The sequence below is a fragment of the Martes martes genome, assembly GCF_963455335.1.
Source record: "Martes martes genome assembly, chromosome: 4".
Classification (NCBI taxonomy): Eukaryota; Metazoa; Chordata; class Mammalia; order Carnivora; family Mustelidae; genus Martes; species Martes martes.
This window is the reverse complement of record NC_137891.1, coordinates 9,551,250-9,577,855: the sequence shown is the minus strand read 5'-3', so window position 1 is coordinate 9,577,855 and position 26,606 is coordinate 9,551,250. Positions and strand designations below refer to the sequence as shown.

At 45.7% G+C, this 26,606-nt stretch overlaps 1 protein-coding gene across 1 annotated transcript in view; it reads right to left on the bottom strand.

Annotated features, from left to right (window-relative positions):
- Positions 1-2,083: 2,083 nt before the first annotated feature.
- Positions 2,084-26,606, bottom strand: part of KCNQ3 (potassium voltage-gated channel subfamily Q member 3) — a gene marked incomplete at both ends in the record, with an annotated part of 282,048 nt that continues 257,525 nt past the window's right edge. Inside the window, 6 exons of the mRNA XM_080802117.1 lie at positions 2,084-2,818; positions 4,088-4,172; positions 5,837-5,935; positions 8,569-8,700; positions 11,029-11,131; positions 11,983-12,185. Of these exons, the coding sequence (XP_080658243.1) occupies positions 2,084-2,818; positions 4,088-4,172; positions 5,837-5,935; positions 8,569-8,700; positions 11,029-11,131; positions 11,983-12,185 (1,357 nt within the window). The remainder of the gene's footprint in view (positions 2,819-4,087; positions 4,173-5,836; positions 5,936-8,568; positions 8,701-11,028; positions 11,132-11,982; positions 12,186-26,606) is intronic.

Sequence of the window (26,606 nt, the reverse complement as noted above, 5' to 3'; positions counted from 1 at the left end):
GGAAGGGGCACAGGGTTTCTTAGGTCATTGACTCCAATGGCATTTTCATGCATATAATCCATTCCCTTTGTCCTTCAGGTTGCTAGAAGGTCAAATGCAAAACCATAGGACAGGAGGAGGGTTCAGGTCTGAATTGTGTGATCACTCTTGTGTATTTCCCACCTTAGACTTCAATGCCAACACCTCTCTATTTGCGAGATTCTCCATGTAAAATGCCATCTCCATGTAAAAATGGCAGGCTTTTTTTGATGATTTCTAAAGTCAGGGACCACACCTTCATTATTATGGTACTCTCAGCCTTTTGCACAGTACTGTTGATTTGTGGGTTGAAAGAAACCAAGATCTGAGAAACTAGTTTTCTCCAACAAAGTACATATTTCCTGCATCAGGTCATGATGAAAGCAGCAACCAGACGTCTGCCACAGCTACCAAGACTGAGGAAAACATCAATATCATTTGCGTGTAGATGGTTAGGCCCTTTTGATCATCTTGATGGTTCACCATGGCAACCATCCACAACCAGTGCTTAGATGTGGGATAAGAGCGAGACAGTGATACTGTGGTGTCATAATTTAGCTAATCCAGCCCAAACCTAACAGAAACCTTTTCCACCAAAGTGTTTCAGAAAGTAGTGACACCTCATAAGAGGCCAGAGGATGGCTTGTGCTTAATATTAATACTTATTCACTTGGGCAGTGCTCTCCAGGGGGTCTGCTTACACTTGGGCTAATCTTATGGTTACTTGTCATTTAAAAAATCTGGAGGAGTAAAACGGGATGGTTCTGAAAATTTTGCCCATTTGCATATTAATAAATGTTGAAGTTTACTTGCTTGAAGTGTTTGTTTTATTCTCCTAGAACAAAAATGCAAGGCATTAAGCAAGCAATTTTTGCAGTAAGAGCAAACAGCCCCCTCATGCTGAAAAAAATTGTGTTGTGGGTGCTTGCCATACGACAGAGTCCAGGTATCTTGGCACAATTTCTGGGTCCCACTGTATAAGGGGCAGAGTTGTGTGGTAGCAGGAGACCAGGGAATTGAGTGAGTCAGCTAACTGGGTTTTGAGTCCCAGCTCTCTAGGGGACAATGAGGTGACCCCAGGCTTGTCTCTACTTGAGCCAAAGGTTTCTCATTTTTACAAAGGAAAACTTGGACCAGATAATTTCTGGTTTCTAATTTTCATTTGAGATGGATATTTTGTAGAAGTACCATGGGGAGGAATGTGAGTTGAAACCTCATTTTGAAGGCACTGATCTTAGCTCCTGTCCAGAGGGGCACCCTACTTCTGATAAATTTCATTATCTTTGGCTACATAAATTGGAAACTAGGCTACATAAATTGGAAACTATTTGAACTTGTGTGTGTGTTTTCTCCCTGCCAATTCATAACTCCCTCGAAATGCTACACGTGGGATTACCAGGGATGAGGGAACAGGCAGGACACAGACAACGGCAGGGCAAATGAGGTCCCTTTGAGAGCGTTTAGATGGTTTTGTTAGTTTTTCTCAAAAAAATAATTTTAAAAAATCGTGGTTTTGGATAGGCGATGACCGTCTTGTTCCTTGCTTAGTGTTTTAGCTCAGTCGGCCACCTCTTTGATTCACAATGCTTTTTTGTTCGCAAACTATTTGCTTACTCTAGAAAACAGTTAATTACTGGTCTGTTTTACACAAAGGGGCAGTGGTTCGAGAAAGAACTTAAACTACATTCCCTGCTTACCAAACCAAAACCCAAAGCAGCCAACCAAACGGACAGATAGCACAGCTCGTCAATAACTTCTCCCCATCCTGGTCCAATAATGATTTAAATTAAGAACAGCAGATAAATGTATATCCTAGAAGAGATTAGCGGTACCATTTATATATTGTAAAGTCATGCAAACCATGCTTAAAAGGAAGCAGCTTCACTGTGGTGACCTGGGGAGGAGGAAGGCCGTGAAAAGCCCCTGCCCTGGTGGGGGGCCGCCACGCACATGCATGTGTTTGATGCAGCTACTGGTGATCTCACCGTCAAGTGTCGGGTGTGAGAGCAAGTGAGCTATACAAAGTCTGTCTACATTACAAGGACAACTCAGCCCACGACCCCTTCTAAATGGGCTTGTTGGGAGGGGTCCATATTGAATCAGAAATCCCATCCCCTGTGGATGACAGAGGCATGGAGCCACTGGGGGTGAAGGGGTCCGTGTCCGTGTCTGTCTCACCCTCGGCGAGGTAACGTTTCTCCCTCATCCAGCTCGATCCCCCACTTGGGCCAAACATGTAATCATCTCTGTCCTGGGAGATGCTGAAGCCACTTGGAGACCGCTCCAGCTCCTCATGGTTGACTGACATCAGGGACAGGGGCGTGTCACTGTCCCGCGTGATGCTCTGTCTCTGTCGGGGGGAGACCCGGTCCAAACAGGGGCCGTGCAGTTCAGCCTGGGAGTGGTAGCTCACGCGGGAGTCGAGAAGAGTCAAGATAGGCAGGACGGTGGGCCTTTCCACATACGTTGCTGCTGAGGCGGAAAGAGTTGCTTGAACCTTTCCAGAACTGGGTCCTCCTCGGGGCAGGTTCACAGGGTCATGGGCAAAAAACCCATAGGGGCCGACTTTGTCCAGGGGCAGCTGGTGGAAGCTATAGGGGGCCTCGGGGGGGCCCTTCTCAGAATAGTTGCAGATGATGGTTTTTAGGTCTGAATCTCTGTTGTCCTCTAGCTTCTCCACCTCTGCAGGTGAGGAGGTCCCCTTGGTTGGGTAGTATTCCGTGACGTGCACCTGCAGCCTTTCCATGTGCTGCAGGTGCATATCTACCAGGAAGTCCAGTTTCTTCCCCATGTCATGAACCTGGGAGATACAAGGAAGTGGGTGTCACTGCTTTTCCAGGATGGGGGTGGCTCTTTCTGGTTGGGAAGAAATACCACAGGAAAGCAGGAGGGTTCCTGCAAATCATCTTTACAACAATGGACTATTTCATGCTTCCTAACTTGGAGCCCTACACATGGATTAGTGCTAATCTAGAAACAACCTGGCAAGAGCTTTCTGGGAAGTGAAAGCTGGGACCAGAGAAGGGATCTGAAGACAAGTGGTACCCTAGGAGGGGGTGGCTTTGCTGCTGCCATTTGGGTCAAGGAGCAAGAGTTCTTGATTTGCAAATATTCACTTAGATGGAAGTCTGTGGGTGGTCAGTGTCCTATGGGCTGTGCAAACCTCTGAGACCCAAGAGCAGTAGGCAGCAAGAACTGTGCCTCTTAGAACTGGAGGTCCCAGCTAGGGGTCTTGGAGTGGGAGCTGTAGCCAGGTAAGTTGTATTTGCTCCGAGCTGCAAAACCTGGGAACTGACTCATCTTTGTGAGTGCATACACACAAGTGTGTGTGTGTGTGTGTGTGTGTGTGTGTACACACACACATGTATGGTGTTCCCTCCCCGACAACTCGCAACTCCCCAGAAGGCACTGCAGGCAAGGATAGCACCCCTTCTTCCAGGTAAGGCCAGGTAGCACAGTACCATGTAGAGGCTGGGACAGTATCCAAGCCTTAAAAATGAAAAATGATATTCTTGATATGCCAAGAAAGGGTAATCCTCCAAATTTCCTTTTGCCTCTCTCGCACAGATCCAACGGGGGTTATGAATAAAATAAGAGGGCTGGTAGGGCTCCTCATGGAAACTGATAGACCCATCTGCCCGGTGTACAACTGTGCTCACAGATGTCCCTTCCCAGAGGAAGAGACGCGTGAGCTTGATAGGGTGCTGGGTGGGAATGGCTTCTCTTTCTGCCCCGACCATAGCTGCGAAGAGCAGTTGTATCCGTTGAGGGCCTACTGCGTGCCAGTAGCTATCCCACATGATTCATGGGTACCAACTCATTCAGTCCTCACAGTCACCTTATAAGGTATTAGAATCCCCATTTTACAGATGAGGACACTGAGGCTCAGGAGAATGAATGAACTTGCATGTGATTGCAGAGTCAGTTGTGCTAACTTGGGATGTAATTTCCACATCGCTTTTCTGAGTGGTAGAGATTCAACTGTTACCTTCCTAGGGGGAAAAAAAAATGACCTTTGAACACAAACGTCCTATGGCTTGTTTTTTGGTGAGGGAAAGGAAAGACCTACCTGTCTTTCGACTTTCACGAACTTCCCCATCATGCTTTGGTCTTCAGTTTCCGATGTGGATGCTCTGGCTACATATGGTTCATTCCTAGGAAAGAGCCAATGCGTCTGTAAGATCATTTACCTGTTTGTGTTTTGCCAGGCTGTCTCAGCAGAGCGAGCCATGGTCCCTGGAGTTATCATCCCCATGCTCACGCTCATGCAGTTTGGAAGAGACCCACTCAGCTCTGGAGGCACGAGGGAGTCAGGAAAGGCTAGCCTTTTCCTGCCTTCAGCACTGGGGTCTCTCTCTTCTCTGTGGCAATAGATGAAGCCAAATATTAAGCTGGGTCAAAGTTAATAAAGCACCTTGCTGTGTCTAGAGGGTTTGGTGCCTTTGAGTCACATATTTTGGATTTCAGCGTTGGACTAAGTTTGAGAGCTTCTATTCTAAGTGTGTAGGGGGTAGGCTGGGTTGGGCTGGGGGTTGGCTAATCTTTGAAATTCTATATGGTGGGTATATCTCATCTGTTCTATTTGGATGGGTGGGGGAAACAGATGTGGGATCTGGAAAATGATGCAAAAGAGACTTCTGGTAGGGAATGGAATTGAGATGGTTCCTTGGTGGTACAGGTTATGTTCTAAAGGAGAAGAGAACCTGCGGGGAGCCTGGCTGTGGCTCAAAACCGTCGTGTCAGGCACTTTGAAGGTAGCCGGTTTTCTCTTTCAGGGGCTCCTGACTCCCGCTCAGCCCCTGGCCTGTCTCCGGCTGAGCAGTCTTGATTTAAAGCAGACACGGCCTATGCGCTCATTCCAGGCCACCGGTCTTTTCCTTCGCTTGCACAGAGTTTTAGAAACATGTAAACCATTTCCAAAGTAAGGAATTTCATATATGACATCTGAATATTCAGTTTTTCTTGAAAAATTAGACTCCTCAGAACCAGAGGATAGCGATTCCTAAAAATAACAACAGCAGAGCAGAGCAGAAGGATGATGATTTCCTTTAGTGGGGCGCGTGCCCTCCAGGACCCCCGGGTCCACCACTCCTTACGTCATTTCCCCGACTGAGGCTGAAGGTCAGATGCCTTTATGTCATCCTGCTTGTGCCCTGGCTTTGTTTATAGTAGGGAAACTTATTGCTCTAAGGTTCGTGGGAGTTCTTTCTTTACTCATCCATGTTCCCTGCCCTGAAGACCTCTGGGAATAAAGAAGGTATAAATTTGGGCAGTGGGCTTTATCCAGGACTGCTCCTGGTTCATTGGGGTCTGTATAAGGAACATTTCCAAACACTTTGTGTGGGAAGAGCAGGACTGCCCCAGGGAGGGACAGAGCTCTCTGCTTGTGACCATGCTGTCAGAGACCTGACACCTGATTTCCTTCTCTGTGAGGGGGTTTGGTCAACACAGGACTAATGGGGCAGGAGATGCTAACTGGCCTCATCTCTGTTCTCACGAGGTATTATTCTCTTGTGTTCCAATAAATTCGTGGGGCCCCTACACTTTTATAACACGTTGAGGGTTATGTTTATTTTCAATAACCACAGAAGGAGTGTCGCCCACATGGTCTGGAAAGAGGGACAGTAAGTCTTTAGTATGGCATCCTTGCAAATAGCCCCAAACCAGAATAAGCTTCAAGCTCTTATCTTCATTTTACTGAGAGGAAGGGCAACCTCCCCCACCCCCCACCCCACTGCCCCCAGCCATAGAGGAAGTGAGCTGAGATATGGGAATGGGGACAGGCCATGCAGCCGCCGTCCATGTCTCCATACCCCACCTGGGAGACTGCTGAGATGGGTAGGTGAACGCTGCCCCTCTCTGAGACTTCTTATGTTTGGGGGTAGATGGAGGTCCAGGGGTGAAAATCATGTCTATTCTGAAAGAGACACACAAGGAGGGGATTACATTACAAAGAACTTTACAGGTAAAGAGAGGAGAGCAGTTCCTTCTCTTCTCTCTTTAGCCAGGCAGGATTTGAAATAATATAAGAGAAGGGAGAGGGGAGTAGGGGAGGAGGGAGAAAGAGGGGAGGAGGGAGAAAGAGGGAGTGAAGGAGAGAGAGGATTTATAATCTCAATATAGTAGCAAGCATATCTCCCCATCCCAGGGGAGAGAGGCAGCTAAACCAGAGACAGGGTGAGGGTCACGTCTTGTTGGTTCTTCTAAGAAATGTCATGTGTGCTGCAAGCCTATCTGGTGGTCCACCATTTTTATTCTTTCTCTGAAAATCTGATTAGGGTGTTTTCTTGTACAACCGTAGGCTTCGATTTCAGCTGTGCAGATCTTTGCTGCTCTGCAGGCTTCCTGGCCCCTGGGGGGATGGCTCTGCACCCACACTGCACCTCGCTTCCATTTCTGTATGAGGTGCCAACTCCCCCATCCATTTTGCCCTGAGCACGACCGGAGACAGATGTACCCACTGCCCTGCAGGACTGGGGCGGGGTGTGGGAGCAACCCTGCAGGCTCATTACAGCGCCAAGACCACTAAGACCATGCGCTCAAAAGGAGCCTTGGGTCACTGCCGACCTGGCTGCTCCTCCACTGACACCACAATATATCCAGCCACACTTCCATTCTCTCGGTCCTACCATCCTATCAGCATGGCTGGGGATATGCAATTAACTATCCAGGTGGTCAACCTCTAGCCACGGCTCTTTGAAATAAATGTGCCTAATAAACCCTGAAGCAACAACAGCTGGAAGGTCCACTCTGCGTGCATTGAGATGGGCCAATAATCTTGATCTGGTATGTCCTAGACATCATGCGGAGAGAGCCATATTTGCATCAATGACAGCATGTTGGGCTCAGAACTCATTTGCACATCCATTTGTGAAGCAGGCATTGAGCACCGACTGTGTGCCTGCCACTATGCTCGGTAGCAGTCGGTATTCCATTTATGGATAAGTCAAGGTCACAAATAAGTGTTCCTCCAACCCAACATCATGGTTAACTTCCTACTCATTCAATCTGATGGTTCTGTTCACTCTGCAGGACACCCCGGCAGGGAAACATGATTCAGATGAGGACACCGAGGTCCAGACAAGACTTGACTTGTGTCCACTTGAAATCTCACACAGGCCAGAGGATGAGTCCCAATATAGGGCTTTGGTTTCCCGATGTCAGTTCTGTGTCTTGACCTCATATTACCCTTTGGTTTTTTAAAATGGATTTTTGTTTTAAAAGGAAATTTTTATAATTCATTAAAGATTTGATCAATTTAAAAAGTGGACTTTTTAAAGACACACATGGATTCATCACTTTAGTATAACTACTGCAGTCTGTTGGGGGAAGACCTACTCTTTTTCTGCAGGTTCCCTATATGAGAGCGTGTGGGTTTATTTCTAAGTAAACATATGTGCATATGTTTTTGTAATCATACGGTATGTATATATTATTAATATCACTGGATTGATATAGAGACTGTATAGGAACATAATCATTTGTATACATTTAAGTATATGGATGTATACAGGTGTAAGTATGTGTATATATATGTCTTATTGTATTATTAATAATCGTATTGTGCATATATATATTCAATGATCACATCATTTTTTTATCTCATTATACACAATTTTTTTAGAGAAAGAGAGTGTGAGGGGGGCTGGGGAGAGGGGCAGAGGAAGAGGGAGATAATCTTAAGCAGGCTCCATGCTTAGTGCAGAGCCTGACATGGGGCTTGATCCCATGACCCTGAGATCACAACCTAAACTGAAATCAAGAGTTGGACACTGAACCGACTGAGCCACCCAGGTGCACCTCATTATATACATTTTCTAAATGTCATTTGATGGTTGTATAACTTTTTAATGAGAGTAGGAATTTTTTTCTTAATTGCTCTTTATATAATTGATAAAGTGGAATTTGGTGCCTCAGACAGAATAGGAGTTGTGCAGCCAATTTGATGTGGTGTGATTTCCAGCTCTGCCACTGATTAATTTTAGGTGAGCCCACTGCTCCTTGAGCTTGGGTTTTGTGATCTGTAAGAGGATATCCACAATGCAATACCTCATGAGGTTATAAGGGATTAGACATACATATGCAGAATACCCAGGTGTTCAACAAAAACGGTGGCAATTATTAGTTGGGTGTTGATATTGTTTCCATATTTTCACTATTATAAATAATACCTGATGAACTTTTTTTAATATGGTGAAAAATTTATATTTAGAATTGGATGCTTGGACTCAGTTGATCATCTCATTCTGATTGGTAACATTCAAAGCTTCATAGTCAGGGGCCAGTCAGACATATGCCTTTTCTCCATGAGGACTGATCAGGGTGTTGACCTTGGCTAAGGTCAATGTCATACAGTTTCTTCATGGCCCGTTTGGTGCTTGTTGGCTTTCACAGCCATGATGCTTGATGAACATTTTTGTTCTTAAAATTTCTCCCCAGCACCCTGGACCATTTCTGAATGGCTTTCACCCTAAGCGCTAGCTAGATTCAATGGGCTCAGGTTCCTTCGTGGTCAGGAGAGCAGAGTTCCTCCAGATACAACTGTCTTACCTGGTCTGAAGGTACTTTATCCTGGAAAGCATGTCGAGATGTCCTGCAGAATACTGCTCAATCACATCCTTCACATCGTAAGGCCTCAAAGTCTCCTTAAATTTTTTTTTATAGAGACGAAATTGTAGGATTCTGCAAAGTGAAGTAGAGACGTGTGTGCTTCATGAGTACAGAGTAAAGGAAACTATAATTCAAGCCTAGTAAACTCAGGGGCAGGCAGAGCAAAGAACCAAAGAGAAATGATTTGATGGGGGAGGAGAAGTTCCAACCCATGGTTCTGGTCCCACCCCTTTGAACAACACAGAGTCAGGCTGGCTGGTACCACTTCTTCATGACTACCTCCCTTCAATCCTTTAAGTAATAATAAAATCACAGTAACAGTAAGAGCTAACATTCATTGGGCTTTTATTCCAGGTCAGACACTGAGCTAAGTGCTTTATGAACAATCTGCTAACAGATCAACTCGTAGATGATAAGACTATGGACCAAAGAGGTCCGGCATCTTTCCAGGGCCACCTGACTAATAATGTCAGAGCTGTCCTCAAACCCAGGTTTGTATGCTGACAAGGCCCATGCTCTTAATCACCGTGTCACACTGTTTTTTATTTGAGGACAGTGGACATATTTCCTCCTCAACAGCCTCTTTAATAATTTGACTTGTGAGCACCTAGAAAAGAGAAACTATCTTCTGTTCCCTGAGTTTTTTCAGCTTCTTAATAAAAGGGGGGAACTAGAACTTGTAGATGGCAAAGCCTTGCTTCCATCTTCCTGGGAATTAGTAAAGACACCCCAGATGGCTAATGTTCCTTGAAAACCCCATCATAGGGTCAGACTCCAGTGAGTGTGGTGTCAGGTAAAACTCCTAATCATAGGCCAGCGCTGGGAAACAATGGCCTATGCCAGGCCCTCCTTTCTCTCTGTGAGGGTCTCTTTCCATACGGCATTTAGAGTTCATGTTGTTTGTCACAGCCCAGGTCCAGCATCTCAACATTATTTTGGCATATTGATTATGCCATCCAATTCATGTGCCATCCTTTCCAACTGGGTGCCATTTTATAAGCCTGCCCTTGATGTAGCTCTTTCTAAAGTAGGTGTCAGCAGCATGTGGCTCACAGAACAAATCTAACCTACTGCCTGTTTTTGAAAGTAAAGTAATGTTGGAACACACCCACCCCCATTCATGTATGTACTGTCTATGGCTGCTTTTGTGCCACAGAGTCAGAGCTAAGTACTTGAACAGAGACCTGTGAACCACAAAGTCTGAAATATTTACTATCTGGCTCTTCACAGAAAAGGTCTGCCAACCCCTGAACTAAGGGATTAATAAAAAATTCTAAAAAGAACAGGGCAGAAGCCAAACCATGGATCATCCCAGCAGAGACCTCCCTCTAGGTTGGCACAGATTCATTCACTGGTTTTCTTTTCCTTTCCTTTCTTTTTTTTTTTTTAAGACTGTATTTCTTTATTATTTGGCTGGGTGGAGGAAGAGTGTGCATGAACAGTGGGAGGGGCAGAGGGACGGGGAGAGAGAGAACCCTAAGCAGACTTCCCGTTGAGCATGGAACCCAATGAGGAGATTGATCCCACAACCCTGAGATCACGACCTGAGCCAAAATCAAGAGTTGGACACTTAACCAACAAAGCCACCCAGGTGCCCCTCATTCACTACTTCTTTGAATAAGATCTTTGAAATAGTTATGAATCTAAGTCGTAATGCTTTCATCCAGACATAGTTCTGTCATATTGCAGTGTCATGAGAAACCAGGTCAATGGTCCTGCTGGGGTTCACATTTTATAACCCTATTGTGCTTCTCTGATAGACTGGACTAGGAACTTTGCTGAAAATGTCACAATTAGTTCTTGGAGAATCCAGCTTAGTTTCTAGAATTCACTGCCACCATTGTGGAGTGCTTATAAGCCCTTCTCCTGATCCAAGTTTCCTGTTAGTAAGCCTATTTTCATTTTCTTGTGGAATTCTGAAGCAAAACAAACATAGCCAGGGTGGATTATAGTCTCGCCTGATACACACACAATCCTATAACTGACTATCTTGTTGAAAAGTGCTAATTAAAAAGAGCTAGATGGGTGGAGGCAGATAAGGAAAGCTATTTTGTCGGAGAAGCCTATAAAGGAAGAAAACTCCACGTCAATATACACCCCACGCCCCAGACCTGTAAAATAAATGGTGGCCAAAGCCAGACAAGAGCATGACAATTGGAAACAGTGTCAAGAACCTATGGGAGCATTTTTATAAACCAGAGAGCAAGAGTTACCCATGATGCTTTGCTAACATAGAGATCATTTTTCTTCAGGCAACATGCGCATCTGAGTATTGACATACCCTGGAACCTGACTCGGGACTACCTGACAGGGTTTCCCACCCACCTTCCCAAAGCCAATATCCTGTGGGAGCTGAACTGGGGTCTGGGTAGGCCCTCAGTGGGGAAGAGGGGGCCTCACCTGACGGCTCGGATGGCGGCCTTCAGGGTGGGGATCATCTCTTCAATGAGGAAGTCATTCCCGTAGGCCCTGTCTTCCGCCATGGGATCACCTGTCCCAGCATCTGGGAGGGAGACACACATATCAAAGAGCAGGCCATAGCACTTGCAAAGGCTTCGGGACCCCATTCGGCCAGAGCCTTTGAGGCTCAACCACCAGAGTCTTTGCTTCCACTTCATGAAACAATATGGTATTCTCTAGTTGTGACACTGTTCAGGCCTTCTTAGCAGGTCCTTCTATTCTCCAGACATGAGTTAGCGGTGCCCGTAGTTCAAGAATGTTGACTGGGGAGAAGGCTAGCAAGGCGGGGTCATGAGTTTTGGGGTTCTTGAGTGGCCCCGCAGAGACCGCAAAGGGCATCCATGTAGGTGTTATAGTCAGGCATCTGAGGCCAGATTCTTTCTGTCAGGCACTGCCCTGATGACCTTCTGGGGTCACTTTCTGAGACTTGCCTGTCCTCCTATGTCACAAGTAAAAGGGATGTACAGAGATATCACTCCCACTGCCTTCACAGGGCTCTTTTCTATTACCTATTCCCACCCCCCTGGGGACGCTAAGGCCTCTGGGTCTTCAGATCACTCTGCACCTGGGCCTCCATGCCCTTTAAGTTGACCTCCATGGCAGTGCACTTCCCTTCCATGTGACCCCCCCTTAGGAACCAAGGCCGGGCATCTCAAGGCTCCCTGGAGGTGCCTGCACAGACCAGTGCGGTGATACTGGACCAGAGAATAGGTAACTCGGAGCCCCCCGTCCCCCAAGCTATGGGGAGGCATCGCAGGTGCCCCCAGCTCAGTGGGCGTGCATGGGATGGAGCCAGAAATTGATCTTCTATCGTGGGGGGAGAGGGGGAGGAAGGGAAGGGCAAGGCGGAGGGAGGAGTGGAGGGGACAGAGCAAGAAAGGAGAAAGGCCTCACCTTCGGAGCTCTGCCAGAAAGCGTAGGCTTTCATGCGGAAGGCGGTGCGGAAACGTTCTTTATTGTTTAAGCCCACAGGCTTTGGTTCTTTAGAAGGACTTTCTTCTATGGCATCTACATTCAGAGGGGTAAATAGCTTTCCTTTAGTATTGCTACCACGAGGATTAGAAAGGCGAACCCGATCCAAGAGACCCAGCTTTTGGCTACAAAATAAGCAAAAGTGAACAATTTTCCTCCTTGAGTGCAGGCTTTCGTAATTACCCAACCCTCTCCATAAAGACTCACACATTGACCTCCGCGTGTGATGGGGGGAAGCGAGCCCTCGGTGCTAAAGTTGATTTAGCGGCTTGGACCGGAACAGGGCTTGGCATCTTTCTAGCTACGACACCGTGGGCACATCTCTTAACGTCTCTGCACTTCCTTTTTCTCAAATGCTGACATGGAGCTCAAATGGCAGAGGGGACATCAAATGCCTAGCTTCCAGCGGCAGATGGCTGAGCTTCCTGCCTTCCCCTGTACTGTCTCCTCAATAACTTGCTTTGTACCACTCCATGGTGCCCGGTGGAGCAGCTCTCACAGAAGAAACCTTTCAAATGCTCCTCGAACAGACTTGAGTGACATAATTTACAAAAAGCAGGCATCCAAACTGGACGGATAGAACTTAGAGGGGAGGCGGTTCCTGAGCTTGGATGGGAAAAACATTGCATCTTTAATTTACTAACCTCTAACAGGAATGAGCATATCTTTCAATCATGAATGTAGGTAATAAACCCTAGGGATACCCTCAATGCCCCAGTCTTATGCTATGTCTTCAACAGCAGAAATCACAGGGCATTTCAGATCCTGTTATCCCCGGGGATCGCTGTGCTCACAGTTGTTTCCAAATGATGGTAGTATGCTGACTGGCTACAGGTCTTGTCCTTAAATGCATCACAGAGAAGCCCATATATGACTGCATCTCAAATGTTTCAATATTTTGATAGTTATCAAGACAATCAGTTTCTTTTGCAACCATATGCATTTTACATATGAATTCAAGATTGTGATCCTAAGAAAAGGTCCCTGGAATTCAACACACCGTCAAAAGTGGTCTTGGCACCAAAAGAAAAAAAAAAAAAAAAAGGAGTTAATAAGTCCAACATAAAGTAGTCCTGGTGCAGAACTTGTGTCCAGCTCCATCCACCTCTGGCCATGAAGGTGACCGTGGGCAAATCTGCATTTTCTGAGCCTCAGGTATCTCATCTTTAAAATAGGGGTGCCTACTTCACATGGTAGCAAGGAGATGATGTTTGCCAAGGATCTGGCATAGAGCCTGGCATGCAGTAGGTGCTCTATAAATATTATCCCTTCCCTCTCCTAGCTGGGCAGGAGGAGCAACTTCCCCTTTGCACGGTACATACCAGAGAAAAGCCATGCAGTGAGTTTTCACACATCAAGAGACTCAACTCAGTGGCTTCCCCTCCCTACCCCACACAGGGCTTGGCACACAGTAGGTGCACCATGTGCTTGTGTGATAAATGACTGAGTGGATGTATATGGTCTCTGCACTGGCCAGAGCTGATTTAGTCTTTCTTTCTTTCTTTTTTTTTTTAAGATTTTATTTATTTATTTGATAGACAGAGATCACAAGTAGGCAGAGAGGCAGGCAGAGAGAGAGGGAGGAAGCAGGCTCACTGCTGAGCAGAGAGCCCGATGCAGGGCTCGATCCCAGGACCCTGGGATCCTGACCTGAGCCAAAGGCAGAGGCCTTAACCCACTGAGCCACCCAGGCGTCCCCGATTTAGTCTTTCTAAGAAGTGTGTCGGGTTATCGCAGCCACATGCTTCCTGCCAGAAGCTGCTGGCGTCTCTCTGGCGAGGTGCAGCGGGGAGGTCACGGGTGTTGGAGCCGCGGAGGAGGGTAGAGCACTCTGCTGGCAGAGCAAGTGCCCGACCCCCTCCAAGCACCAGGTCCTGAATGGTAAGTGGGCCTAAGAGCACCTGCAGCGTGGAGGTCTGCAATGTTGCCTGCCTCCAGCCTGGCACAGAGAAGGCACTAGGATGTATTTAGCTAATAAATAAATGAATGAACATATGAATGGACAGCCGTTACTCCTGGCTCCCTCTGGACTGTGCTCTCTCACCCAGCATCGTTATACTAGTAACTTGACCAGAGTACATTCCAGGAAATTCTAGCACTCAGATGGCTCTATCTTCCTGTGCCAAAGACAAAATTTTCAGAGTGGTTTTCCTGACCAGTTCTAGATGAATGACTGCTGGGACAGAGGAATATATCAGGGTCCATGGACTAGAAGTCCTGTACAAGGCAAGAAATCAACTGAACAGAAGGAAGGCTTTCTGACCTATGAACTCAGTGAAAGGGGGACTTTAGGACAGTCTCTCTCCAGGTCTGCTTCTTCTTGGCCCCTGCCTACTCTGTCTAGCTAGATCAGGAATAGGAACTATCCTATCTGCACAGAGCCTCTGCCAGCCCCAAGTCTCTGCCTGCATGCCATGGCACGCCCAGGTCCTCCAGCTGCCATGCACCCTACCTTCTCAGCCCACCTCATGGCTATCTATCTTTAAATAAAATGTCCTGAGTGCCCCACCCTCATCCCTGGAATTCAGGGACTCCCCGTGTGCTCCAACAACATGTTGCAGTTTTCTCTGTCACACTCATACACACTGGTGCAGACCGTATTCCCACATCTGCCTCCCACCCCAGCCTCCCCCACACTGGAATGTGCAGTCCCAGCAAAGCAAAGACTCAGCCTGGTTATCTTTGAGCCCACGACCCTCCCTTCCTCAGCACATCACCAAGTTCAGAGTGGCGATGAAAGTCATGACCTTTGGGGTAATCCTAGCCCTGAGGAGTAAGGTCCTGAGGAACATATGACCCGGGACACAGAAGTCACTCTCTCTGGCTCCAGCTCCTCACAAGCACTGTGAGGACAGCCCTCGCTGTGCCTGGCTTTGTAAGGGTTAAATGAGGGAGTGCATGGAAAATGCTTAGCCCACTTCTGGAATGAGGACTGGAGAAGCCTTCAGTAAATGCTGGCTGTCACCATTATCTGGGTAAATAATCCTCTTCCTGCAGAAGCAGGAGAGGGCTAATGGCGTACGTATAAAGGATGGATAAAATTTCCTGAGCCACAGAATAAGTGGTGCTTTTTTTTTTTTTTAATGAACAGATAAGTTCTGGGGATTTATATGTTATTTTACAGTGCTTCCTAATGCCGGTCTCACACACTCACCATCCTCACTGAACTTGACCTCAGCAGGAGATAAGTATATGCACAGCCTAATTCCGGATAAACTAAGCAAGGCAAAAGTAATGGCAGCTGCTCTGTCCTGACCGGTAATCTCAGCATAACCATTGGAAAATTATGAAGGTAATGACAGGGCCCGTTTTGTTCTCTCTGTACTGGGATTTAGGATTTGCCTGTTTGGCATTTCAATGCTTCATTGCAACCTTTAAGAGTCTGAACTGCTTCGGCTATGTTTACACAACAGGCCGTGGTCTCAGAGGACGGTTTATGAGAGAAAGATTCCAAGGGTGTTAGAAACCCAGAGGCATCAGGCACAACTCAGAAACCTCAGCTATGAATTACTCCCAGCAATAACACCTAAGAGGCTTACGGAATTCTTCCTCCGGCAAAGGGGTGATCAGCTTACTTCTTAATTGTGTTGCTTGAAATCCATGAACCCAGAGGATAATCAGATGCCAGACAAAGTTCACCCCAGAAAACTCAAACCCATCTCTGCTCTCCTCTGTATGGATTTCTAGCACATTAATGAGGTTTTGTGCTTGGAGGGTTCTACAGGTCTTGCAAGCAAAGCCTTCCTTGAAGCTGACATCAGATTTTCTTGGATAGCCGGGGCCCCTGATTTATCAAGTGCAGACAAACACTTTTCAAGCATGAATTGTAAAACTGGAAATAGACTGGAGATGGAAAAGTAAAATCAAGAAGTAAAATTTTCCCTGGCAGAGACAGCCCTTGCCCTGGGCTCCTGCCTTGGGTCACTCCAGCCATGCTCAACTCTACACAGTTCCCTGGCACTCACACTTCCATGTCATTGTGTATGTCATGACATGTACCCAGGAAAACCTTTATCCCCTTCTTTTATCTAAATGACTCTGACTTTACATCTAAAACTTGGTCCAAGCCTCAGCCCCAAGGCTCACTTCCCCTTGCAGTTCAATTATCTGTCCTTTCACCATGCTTTCTGTAGACTTTTCACAACCATGCCACTTGGCCACCATAATGAAATCTTCGACTTACTAGGGACTCTCTTGCATCAAAGCAATGGTTCTCAACAAGAGACAATTTTTCCCCCCATCCAACAGTGGACATCTGACAATGTCTGGAGTCACATTTGACTGAAATAACTTGGCAGGTGTTCTTGGTCTTCGGTGGGTCAAAGCCAGGGATGCTGCCAGATGTGCTACAAACACACAGGGCAGCCCCTGACAACAAAGAATGATCCCACCCCGAATGCCCATGTTGTTGAGTCTGAGAAACTAAAAGGTAAGCTATTTGTTTGCAAACCATGCTTTGATCAATTATCTAGCATCTAACACAGCTCCTAGCATGTTGTAAGTCCTGAAAGCATTATTTGGATGTTGAATGAATGAAGGAATACAATATGTGATCTTCTGTTAATAAAATGGACCCAACCTCAGCTGAGAGAGGGAGTGTTGTGTGGTGCAAAGAGTGAACTTGGAGCAAGAGACCTACGTTCAAACCTCTGCTTTGTAGTTAATATTTCAACTTGGTTAAATCATTAGCTCTTTTGGATTTATTTTTTCCACCTGTAGAGCTGATGTTATTTATTTATTCAACAAGAATGTGTTCTACACCTTGTAAATGCTAGGCTCTTGGTAATTTGCTGAGAATATAGTGGTGACTGAAACAGATATGGTTTTTGGCCTCCAGTGAGCTTATAATGAGTTCAGGAAAATATACAAACAGATACATAGATTGCTAGAAATCTGACCAAGAAACAAAGAAGTGCAGTCATGGAGTATAACAGGAGTTTGACTTTGATGAAGTGATAAGGAAAGGTCTCTTGAGTGGATGGGAAGACCGATTAAGTGGCCAGTCTGGGATTAAAATGATGGTGGTCCAGATGGGAAAGCTTAAGGGTGAAAAGATGCCAGACTTCAAAGAAAGGGGGCGAGCACTCCTTGGGCGGAAAAATCACATACCAGTGCAAGGAGCATGAACACTGGGCTTGTGTGACAGATGGGGCACATGGCCAAAACATTATGAATGAAGGGTAGAGGCACAAGGTGGGGTCAGAGGCCAGATCAGCAAGGATTCTAGAAATAGGATTCAGAATTAAGAATAGAAAACAGAAATTTCTGTTTGATTTTAAGGGTACCTGGTGGCCACTAAGAGTTTTAAGAAGGGGAGAGTATTCCAACTAGCATTTAAGAAAGAACACCCATGTTCAAAGCAGTTCACAATGCCAGAAGGTGGAAATAACCCAGAAGTCTGTCAGGTAATGAATGGATAAATAAAATGTGGTATATCACTCAGCCTTAAAAGAAGAAGGAAATTCAGACCCATGCTGCAATTCATCTTGAAAACATTATGTAAAATGAAATAAGCCAGTAACAAAAGGACAAATAGTATATAATTCTGCTTCTATGAGGTATTTGGGGTAGTCAAGTTCATAGAGACAGAAAGTAGAATGGTGCTTGCCAGAGGCTGTGGGGAGCAGAAAACGAGGAGTTGTTTTTCATGGGTACAGAGTTTCCGGGCGTTTCACAAGACCAAGACATTCTGGAGACTGGTTGCACAACAATGTGAATATATACTTGAACTTGAATATACTTGTGAGTATATAGTAACACTACACACTTGAAAGTGATTAAGCTGATAATTTTTCTGTTATATGTATGTAACCACAATCAAATATTAAAAAAAATAAATAAAAAAGAACACGGTGGCTGCTTAGTCATGGGTTGGAGAGGAATGAGGACCAAAAAAGACCAGTGAGAAGTCACTGAAGTTTTCCAGAGAAGACTTGCTGGTGGTTTGAACCAGGGTGGTCACGGTGGGAGCAGACTAGAACTTTGACTTGTATTTGGAGTAGAACCACAATAGTCTTTCCTGATGGACTCCATGTGGGTCATGAGGGAAAGACATGGATAAGGAGACACTGCTAGGTTTCTAACTACACAAATGGGTGGATAGTAATGCCATTGTTTCAGTTGAGCAAGATGGGAACAAAAAAAAGGGGGGGGGGATTGGGAGAGGAACCAAGAGTCGAGCTTGGCAGCTCCTTTCCATGACACATACAGAACCACATACACACACACTTCATACGAGACTGTCATATGAGGCAGATTTTACTAAATTGTGAGAATTTGCCTCACACCTCAAATAACTTAAAATTGAATATTAGATATCACTTCTAAAATAGAAGTTGATTTTGCTTTGTATTTGCATAAGGAAACTAGAAAGAAAGATTCCCTAGAAATTAAAAAAAAAATGATGTGTGCAGGGTGGGAAGGTGGTAAAGGGTTCATGGGGATACAAGCTGGACCACATTTCACTATATGGCTCTACATTATTTTGATTTATAAACCATGCAGATGGGTTTTTTTCCCAGAAAATTAAAGATGAAATTAAATTAAAAAGTGATTTAGCCACTCTCCACCAAGAATTGCTCAGTGGTTCGGCCATCCTGCTGGATTCTGACCCCCCTGTACACTCCCAAGTCTCCTTCTAAAGCATTCCCTCTAGGTTGAGTCCTACCTTGCTCCAGTTTAAGTTTTTCTCACTCCCAACTCAATGAAAGTCTTTTGTCCCTAATTTTAAATTCAGCTCTACCCCCATTTTTTCCACATTAAAAACTCATAAAAGCATTCATTAAGGCACAAAGAGAGACCTAGGAGTGGAACTTTTAAAAGCAATTCCTGCCCCACCCTTCCATCCCAGATATGGAATAAGATGGTGGTAGTGGGGAGTGGTTCTCAACGAGGCTGAGAAACCACGGAGAAGTTGGAAGGGAGAAAACCCAGCAGGTGAGTGAAAGAATGTCAAAGGCAAACTGCTCTTAGTGAACAGCTTCCCCTGGGACCAACCTGACTATATTCTCTACCCTCCTCATGTCACCGTTGTTGGGCATGTGTGTCCAGGAAAAGCTAATAAAACTTAAATTAAAAAACAAACAGAAAAACAAAAGTTAAGCTTGGGATGTGTTAGGAAGGAAGATTGAGAGGCGTCCCATCAAGTAAGCACTTGTGGATCTTGTCTTTCTTATCTGTAGTTATAATCCCTACAATGGTTTCTGGGACACAGGAGGGTCTCCATAAATAATCACGGAACAAGAGGCTGGATGGATGGATGGATGGATGGATGGATGGGTGAGGGATGGATAGATGGATGGATGGGTGAGGGAGGGAGGGATGGATGGATGGATGGATGGGTGAGGGATGGTTGGATGGATGGATGGGTGAGGGATGGATGGATGGATGGATGGGTGAGGGATGGATGGATGGATGGATGGATGGGTGAGGGATGGATGGATGGGTGAGGGATGGATGGATGGATGGATGGATGGGTGAGGGATGGATGGATGGATGGATGGGTGAGGGATGGATGGATGGATGGATGGATGGATGGGTGAGGGATGGGGATGGTGGACACACCAAGAGTACAGTGTCACTGCAGCCAAGAGAAGAGTCTTTTGGAGAAGAGATCAATCTGTCTTGAGTTATTTGTTGTAAGAGCCCCACAGGCACAGACTGAGTGACCAGCACAGAACAGTCAATCCTACCTGTAGGGGTTAAAGCCTTAAGTTTGTCCCTACTCTCCTTCATCCTTTCATCCTTCCATCTTTCCAGATGGAAAGGGTGGGGCCTTGTACAAGACCTGCAGCCCTCTTTTGGATGCTTCTTTTAGTGCCACGGTCTGCCCCAGGAAAGACTGAGAAGGCAAAGAGATAAAGAAAACAAACAAGAAAAACCCAAAAAACAAAACACCTGTCAACCTGTCACCAACCATGTGCCAAACCTTTAAGGGTTTGTTGTCCTATTTTTTAGTCTCTGAGAAAAGGCTATGAATGCAAATTGCTATCTCAACTCTGTTTCTTTTTAATCAAGTGGGAAATCTTAACTGGAGATTAGATGACAATGAAGATAGAGCAGGTGTCAGGGGCCAGAACTTGACTGGCCCTCAGTGAACGGAATCAATGTTGAGGAAGACAATGATGATTTCTCTAGGCTATCACATTGTTCACAGTGGAGCTGGCAAAACCAAATAACTCATATCCTTTGTTTCTAGGTACAAAATAAATTTCTCTGTCCAGAAATGAAGACAAATTTATTTAAGCATTTTGTGCATTTTCCTTGGGACATCTGCATGCTGTTCCTCCTTATTGCACTGGCATTCCTAGTGATTTCTCAGATAGGAAAGATGGCCGGTGGAAAGATCACAGGCCTAGGCACACAGTGTTTGTTAGTTTGAAGGCTGGAAGCTTGAAGAAGGAAGGAAAAAAATTAGGGTCTTACTCCCTCCCTTTGCCCAGTGAGAAGCTACTCAGTCCTTGGCAGACTAAAGCAAAGTGCCTCTGTAGATCTTTTCTCAATGTCCTGCTACAGGCAGAACTCAGAGTTCCCTTCTTTCCTTGTTCTCTCTACCCCTGTGCCGGTAACATTCCCATACCAGCACCCTCCACACCCCACTGTTCTTCTTTCATTGACGCATCTCTCTCTTCACCAGATTATGAGGTCCAGTTTTCTGGGAATCTCCAGGGTGTGACACAAAACAGGGCTTTTAAAGAACGGAAGGAAGGAAAGAAGGCAGGAGGGTGAGAGGGAGGAGAAAAGTATTGCAAAGCTAGAATTCAGAGCTATGGTGATGTGACTCCTAAGCCAGACCTGCGCTATGTAGAAAAAACTGGGGACTAGGCTTTTGTGGAAAAGCCTAGAAATGTGGATGCCAATCAGGATAATAATAGTGACCATGATAAAGGCAAACCCTGTGTAGTACTTGTCATGGGTAAGTCTCTATTCTAAGCATCTAATTCTTACAACAGCCCCAGGAGGTAGGTACTCTCACCGTAACTGTTATATTGATTGGGAAACTGAGGCACAGAGGTTTGGCAATGTGTCCAAGAGCATGCAGTCAAAATTCTTAAAAGTGATCCATAACTCTTAGTGCCTAATGCAGCAATGTAACACGGGCCCAGTTCTGCTGTCGTGGCCACAAACTCATAGCACAGAGGTCCTGAAGTGGTTTAGCCCTTCCCTAGTCTGACCTCTGCCTTCTAGCAATGAGGCAGCCTATCCCAGGTAAGTGGTGGTTTCGAAGGGACTGTCTGGGTTGAGGAAAGATGGGGGCAGGTAAACAAGAGATGAGGAAGCAGGACTGTGACTGGGCAGGATTGGCTCCTGGGCTACAGAAACAGCTTCGTGACCTAGAAATAACTCTGATGTGTTAATCTGGTTCTCTTTCCTCTGGACAGGTTTGCAAAGTTAGCTGAGCCCATAGCCTACTTGAAATTCCTCTGTTCCACTGAACCTGGGAATCTCTGAGCATGATTCCGGACATTTGCAGCCGGTGCTCAGAGGACATGCAGACTCACATACTAATGTGAGTGAGGAGTAATACACTTTTCTCTGTTGCTCTACTAGAAGAATTATTTTCTCCATGTATCCAAATTTCATGTATGAAGAACGTACCAACTGACCAGCACTAATCCCTAGTGAGAATTTACTAGGTACCGGGCCACAGGTATCATTCCAACCAGCCTAGAGGGTTGTTCCTATTGTTATCCCCACATCACAGATGAGGACATGAGGACAGGAAAGGCTGCTTGAATTGCCCAAGAACACTCAGCTAGTAAGTAGGGCAGCCACGCATTGAGGTCTAATGGTCTGTTTCTGGAGTCTGTTCTGAGCTCCTGTTGCTATGACTACCTCCTAATTCCACCACCTGGTTATTTTTAGTCCCTGGTTAAAGAGGAGACAGAACCACAGTTCCGGAGGGAGCCAGGTAGACCTAGGATCCAATCCTATTTGTGCGATTTGGACTGAATTCTTTCCCCTTGCTGAGCCCCTGGGTCTTCGTCTGTGTAGGAGACATTGAAAGGGAACTCTCATAAATGTCCCTCTCAAAATCATGTATCCTGTGCTCAGTGTCCCTATATGCAAACCAATCATGCTTGCCTTTGGCAGATGTGGAAGGTTGAAATGTCTCCCAAAAGATATGGTCAAGCCCTGACCTGAGAAGGCTAGATGTGACCTTACTTGGAAATAGAACCTTTGTGGATGTAATCAAGTTGAGACCTGCTCGTACTGGAGTAGGGTGAGCTCTTAATCCAATCACTGCTGTCCTTACAAGAGAAAGGAGAGGGAGGCTTGGGTACAGAGATACAGATGCACAAAGAGGGAAGACAACGATGTGAAAATGGAGGCAGATAGCAGGGAGATGGATCCACAGGGCCAAGGAATGCCAAGGACTACCAGCAACCACCAGAAGCCAGGAGGAAGCAAGGAAGGGTTCTTCCCTAGAGCCATCAGAGGGATATGGCTCTGATAACAGCTTGGTTTCAGACATCCAGCCTCCAGAACAGTGAGAGAACAAACTTCTGTTGATTTGCGTCACCCAGCTGGTGGTGATTTGTTATGGCAACCCTGAGGAAACTAAGGCAGCACACAATGAGGGCATAGTGGGTGCAGGATGGAACCACACCAGAGAGCTGCAACACGGTTTTGTGTGCTAAGGAATGCTGTGTCATGAGTCGACGGGAGACTATATGAATGGTAGGGAGGACCATCTTTCTTTATATTTTTGCAAAGTCATGAAAATGGAATTTACATACTCTTAGAAGAATTGAGAAGAAACCTCCAGCCCTCTACTGGCTTCTCCCATGGGAGGAGGTGGATTATCTCGACCCATCTTCTTGATTGAGTAAGCTTCCATATCAAAGGTCAATTTTGTCTTCAAGGACACGCATGGACTCTCTGTGACTCTCAGTGCCCCATGGGGTCAGACAAGCCCTGGCCCCAGGTATCTGGCTGGGAGTGCCTGTTCTGTGCGCTGGTCTTAAAGCCAAAGTTAGTGGGAAGTGTTAGAATACTCGCTGTTCCTCCCAGACCCAGTCTTGCCCCACGCAGCAAATGTGGCCTATATTTTGATCTGTTTCTGACTCCAGTTTCTCAGTTAACTCATAATTCAGAGGGAAAGGGGTGCAATAAATAGGCACTCCCCACATTCCAAAAGGAAAATTGAGACTGAGCCCTCAGGACATGTTGGGATCAATCACCCTGATGTTAAACGAAATTGGTCCAAATCTTACCCCTACATCCTAGCTACTCTGTAGGCTGGACCTGTGTTGCAGGGTCCGCTTGGCAAGGCAGAACGTTAATAGCTATGGAATTGTGTCCAAGACTCTTATTTTGCTCTGGGCAACAATTTTCTCATCAGTAAAATTGGGGGATTGGATTAGCCTCTAAATTCCTGCGCACCTTTAACAGGCATTGATTCCAGGGCACAGAAGGAGATTTACTGCCAAAATCATCCGTCACCCTGTGAGATCAATTTCAGGTGGCCAACGTCACAGGGAGAAGGTAAAGTGTGAATTATAGTGTCTGACCAAATGCTCCTTTACTCTGTAGGAGACCCTGGCTCTGTGCCTTTCTCTGTCTCCACAGCCTCCTCTCATGTCAGGGACTCCAGCTACAGCGAGCCCAGGAAATGCAGAAGAAAACCAAACAAGCAAAAGGGGACACCTGTGGTGACTGACTGCAGCTACCTAACTGTCTCTGACAACTATGACGACCAGCACGGTGGCTGGACCCACACACCATGGCGCTAACCCAACCGGATCAACTTTCGTTCTTGCCACTGCCTACCTGCAGGATCCTGAAAAATCACTTATCTCTTTGAAAGTCAGTTTTTTCGTCTGTAAAGCAGGGATTCAAAGTAGTATCTTCCCCATTAGGGTGGCTATGATGGCTAGATGTATACAGAATTATACCTGGCAAACAGGAAACATTCTTTATAAGTTACTGTTATTATACTTAAATTCGTTGACCCAAAAGAACTACTTTTGACTACTAAAGGGGAGAGCTCTGCAAACGGGAGGACATAACAATGAGACAGGAGATAAGGAGGCCTGGGATGAATATCTTCCCTCTCCAAAGATACATACAGAGCAGAAGAGTCCTGAATGCCGTTGCTAAGATGGAATTGTTTGAAAATACAAAGTAAACAATATGGCTCAAGGAAGCCATTATTGTCAACACAGTTACCTGTTTTGAAAATGCACAAACCACTATTTTCTTCCAAACAAATGCCTCTCATTATTGGCCCGGCTTCATGTCTACTGAAAAATTGTGAATGAGCTTTAAAATGATGTCCCTACCATAAATTATCAGTCTTTTCTGGTATAATACATGGATTAAATGAGCCTCAGGATGGTTTATTGTTGATGTTCTTTAATGCAACATTATTTGTAGGCATTTGAAAAATTTCAGGTGGGATTTATGCTGTCATAGGCAGCTATCATTTTTGCCTGCATTGTATTTCTATCCCCTGTTTTCTGGGGGGGAAAGACCCTATTCAAATGGGGAACTGATTCCTCCAACTTCAACCAAGAGATTCTAATGGGAGCTGTCCCTCCTGGCATCTGGAATCCACACTGCTCACTCTAACAGGTGGACAGAGGCCCCAGAGTTTATCTAGTCGTAGCCTCTTACTCTCTGAACCATACACGTTGTCCAAGGCATGAATATGTGACCAAAATTGGGCCAATCTAAGTGCTTCCTTGGGGTTTCCCAAACAGGCGTTGGGTGAAGGACAGATAGAGAAGGATGAAAAAAGTACGTGATCACAGAGCTGCTTGTCTCCACAGCTTCATCAGCAAAAGCAGAAAGTCAGTGAGAAAGTGAAACGAGAAAGGAGAAGTGGAAACAAGAGAGGAAAAGAGAAATACCAGAAGAACCCCATTCCTTGTTTCTCGGGGATCTCACCCTCTCTGATGGGTGGCTCTGTGAGCCATTACATCTGTCTCTTAGTCCAAGTTGGGTTTATGGCACTTGTAGAATAAGACTTTTTCTGTCTGTCTGTCTGTCCGTCCATCCATCCATCCACCCCCATGCCCACCCACTTTGTTAGTAAGTTAATACTACTGAAAGTTAACCAAGTGTTAGGCTGTGTTCCAGGCATTATTTTAGGTGCTGGAGATAACATAGTGATCAAAATAGAGCCCAGCCCCTTGGAGGCATTCTACTTAGTATGGAAGACAGACAAGAAATAAACAAATAGTAGATATTCATCAGTGCTAACAATGAAAATGAAGTAGGATCAAGGGCATAGAGACTGATGGGGCACAGGCACAGGGTTAAAGAGGGTCTCTCTTGGGAGGTGACATTAAGCAGAGTTCTGAATGAGGTGAAGGAATGAGCTGTATGAAGATGTGATCTAAGATTTCCTGGCTGAGAGAGCACAAGTGCCAAGTTCATGGGTCTTCAGACTAACTGAGCTCACTCTCTACCCCTGAGGACAAGCAGAGCATGGTAATCACCTGTGCCAGAGTGGGACTCAGCCTGATATGATCTGGTCCAGCCAGACGGACCTGAACTTGAAATCCCCACCTTGGCTACTTCTGTGTTTGGCGAAGGTGTAAGTTAACTAAATACTTGAGCTCAATGTCACACAAGTAAAATGATGGTAGAGAACCTCCTTCATTAAGTCATTTGTTTGCTCATTCAGTAGATAAATTTTGGGGGGAACATCCTATACTTCAGGCACAGTGTTAGCTCATGGTCTAGAGAGGAAGAGAGAATTTAAATTTTATGAGTGTACACAGAACAAAGGTTTTACTAGGGGAGTGCTGAGTCGTACCTCAGGGTACCATGAGGGGTAAGAAGGGATGAGGGTGTGTTTATGACAGCTGCCTCGTTTTCTATGCAAATTAATTAAGACGACCTAGGAAAAGTATTCAGATCCTAGTAAGCACACGACAGAAGCTGGTTCTCTTCCTTCTGACTAGCCCCAGAATCATAGATCCCAAGAAGCATAAAATGATCAAAGCCGACTTCTCAGCCATTGTAGGCTGTCAGCAGGGCTCAAGTCCCCCAAACAGTCAAAGTAGCCCTGATCTTGGGACTAGAGAAGCTCATCTCTCTGTTGACCCTTGGGGGGTTGTGGGGCCAAGCAACAGATTTATAAGCAACGATGGGCTGGAGCTCTTTCCAATAAGCTGATGAAATTTCTTTTTCCTACCCCCACAGAGAACCAAGATACATTAAGTTACAGAGAACAGAATACTTTCCTCAGTCCGACACATGAACAGAGGTATGGACTGCCTATGCCTAGAGGGGGCAGTGAGATGAACTCCAATCTGATTCTGGCTATTTAGAAAAAATAATAACTAAGACCAAAACACCAGTTACCTGGCAGCCTGTTGAAGAAGTTAATACAAAAGCTAGAAAACATCCATCTGCAAGGATTCATTTAATGCACATGAACACTGCTCATCATTCTCTCGCCTTGCTCTCTGTCCTCCTGGATAAAGGAACTAATGATGCCTGGGTCAACGGTTCCCCCAGAACATTCATCAGGTCTCACGCCCCATCTCTCAGCTTTGCAGCTAAAATCACACCTGGTATCTCACCTGCCAATC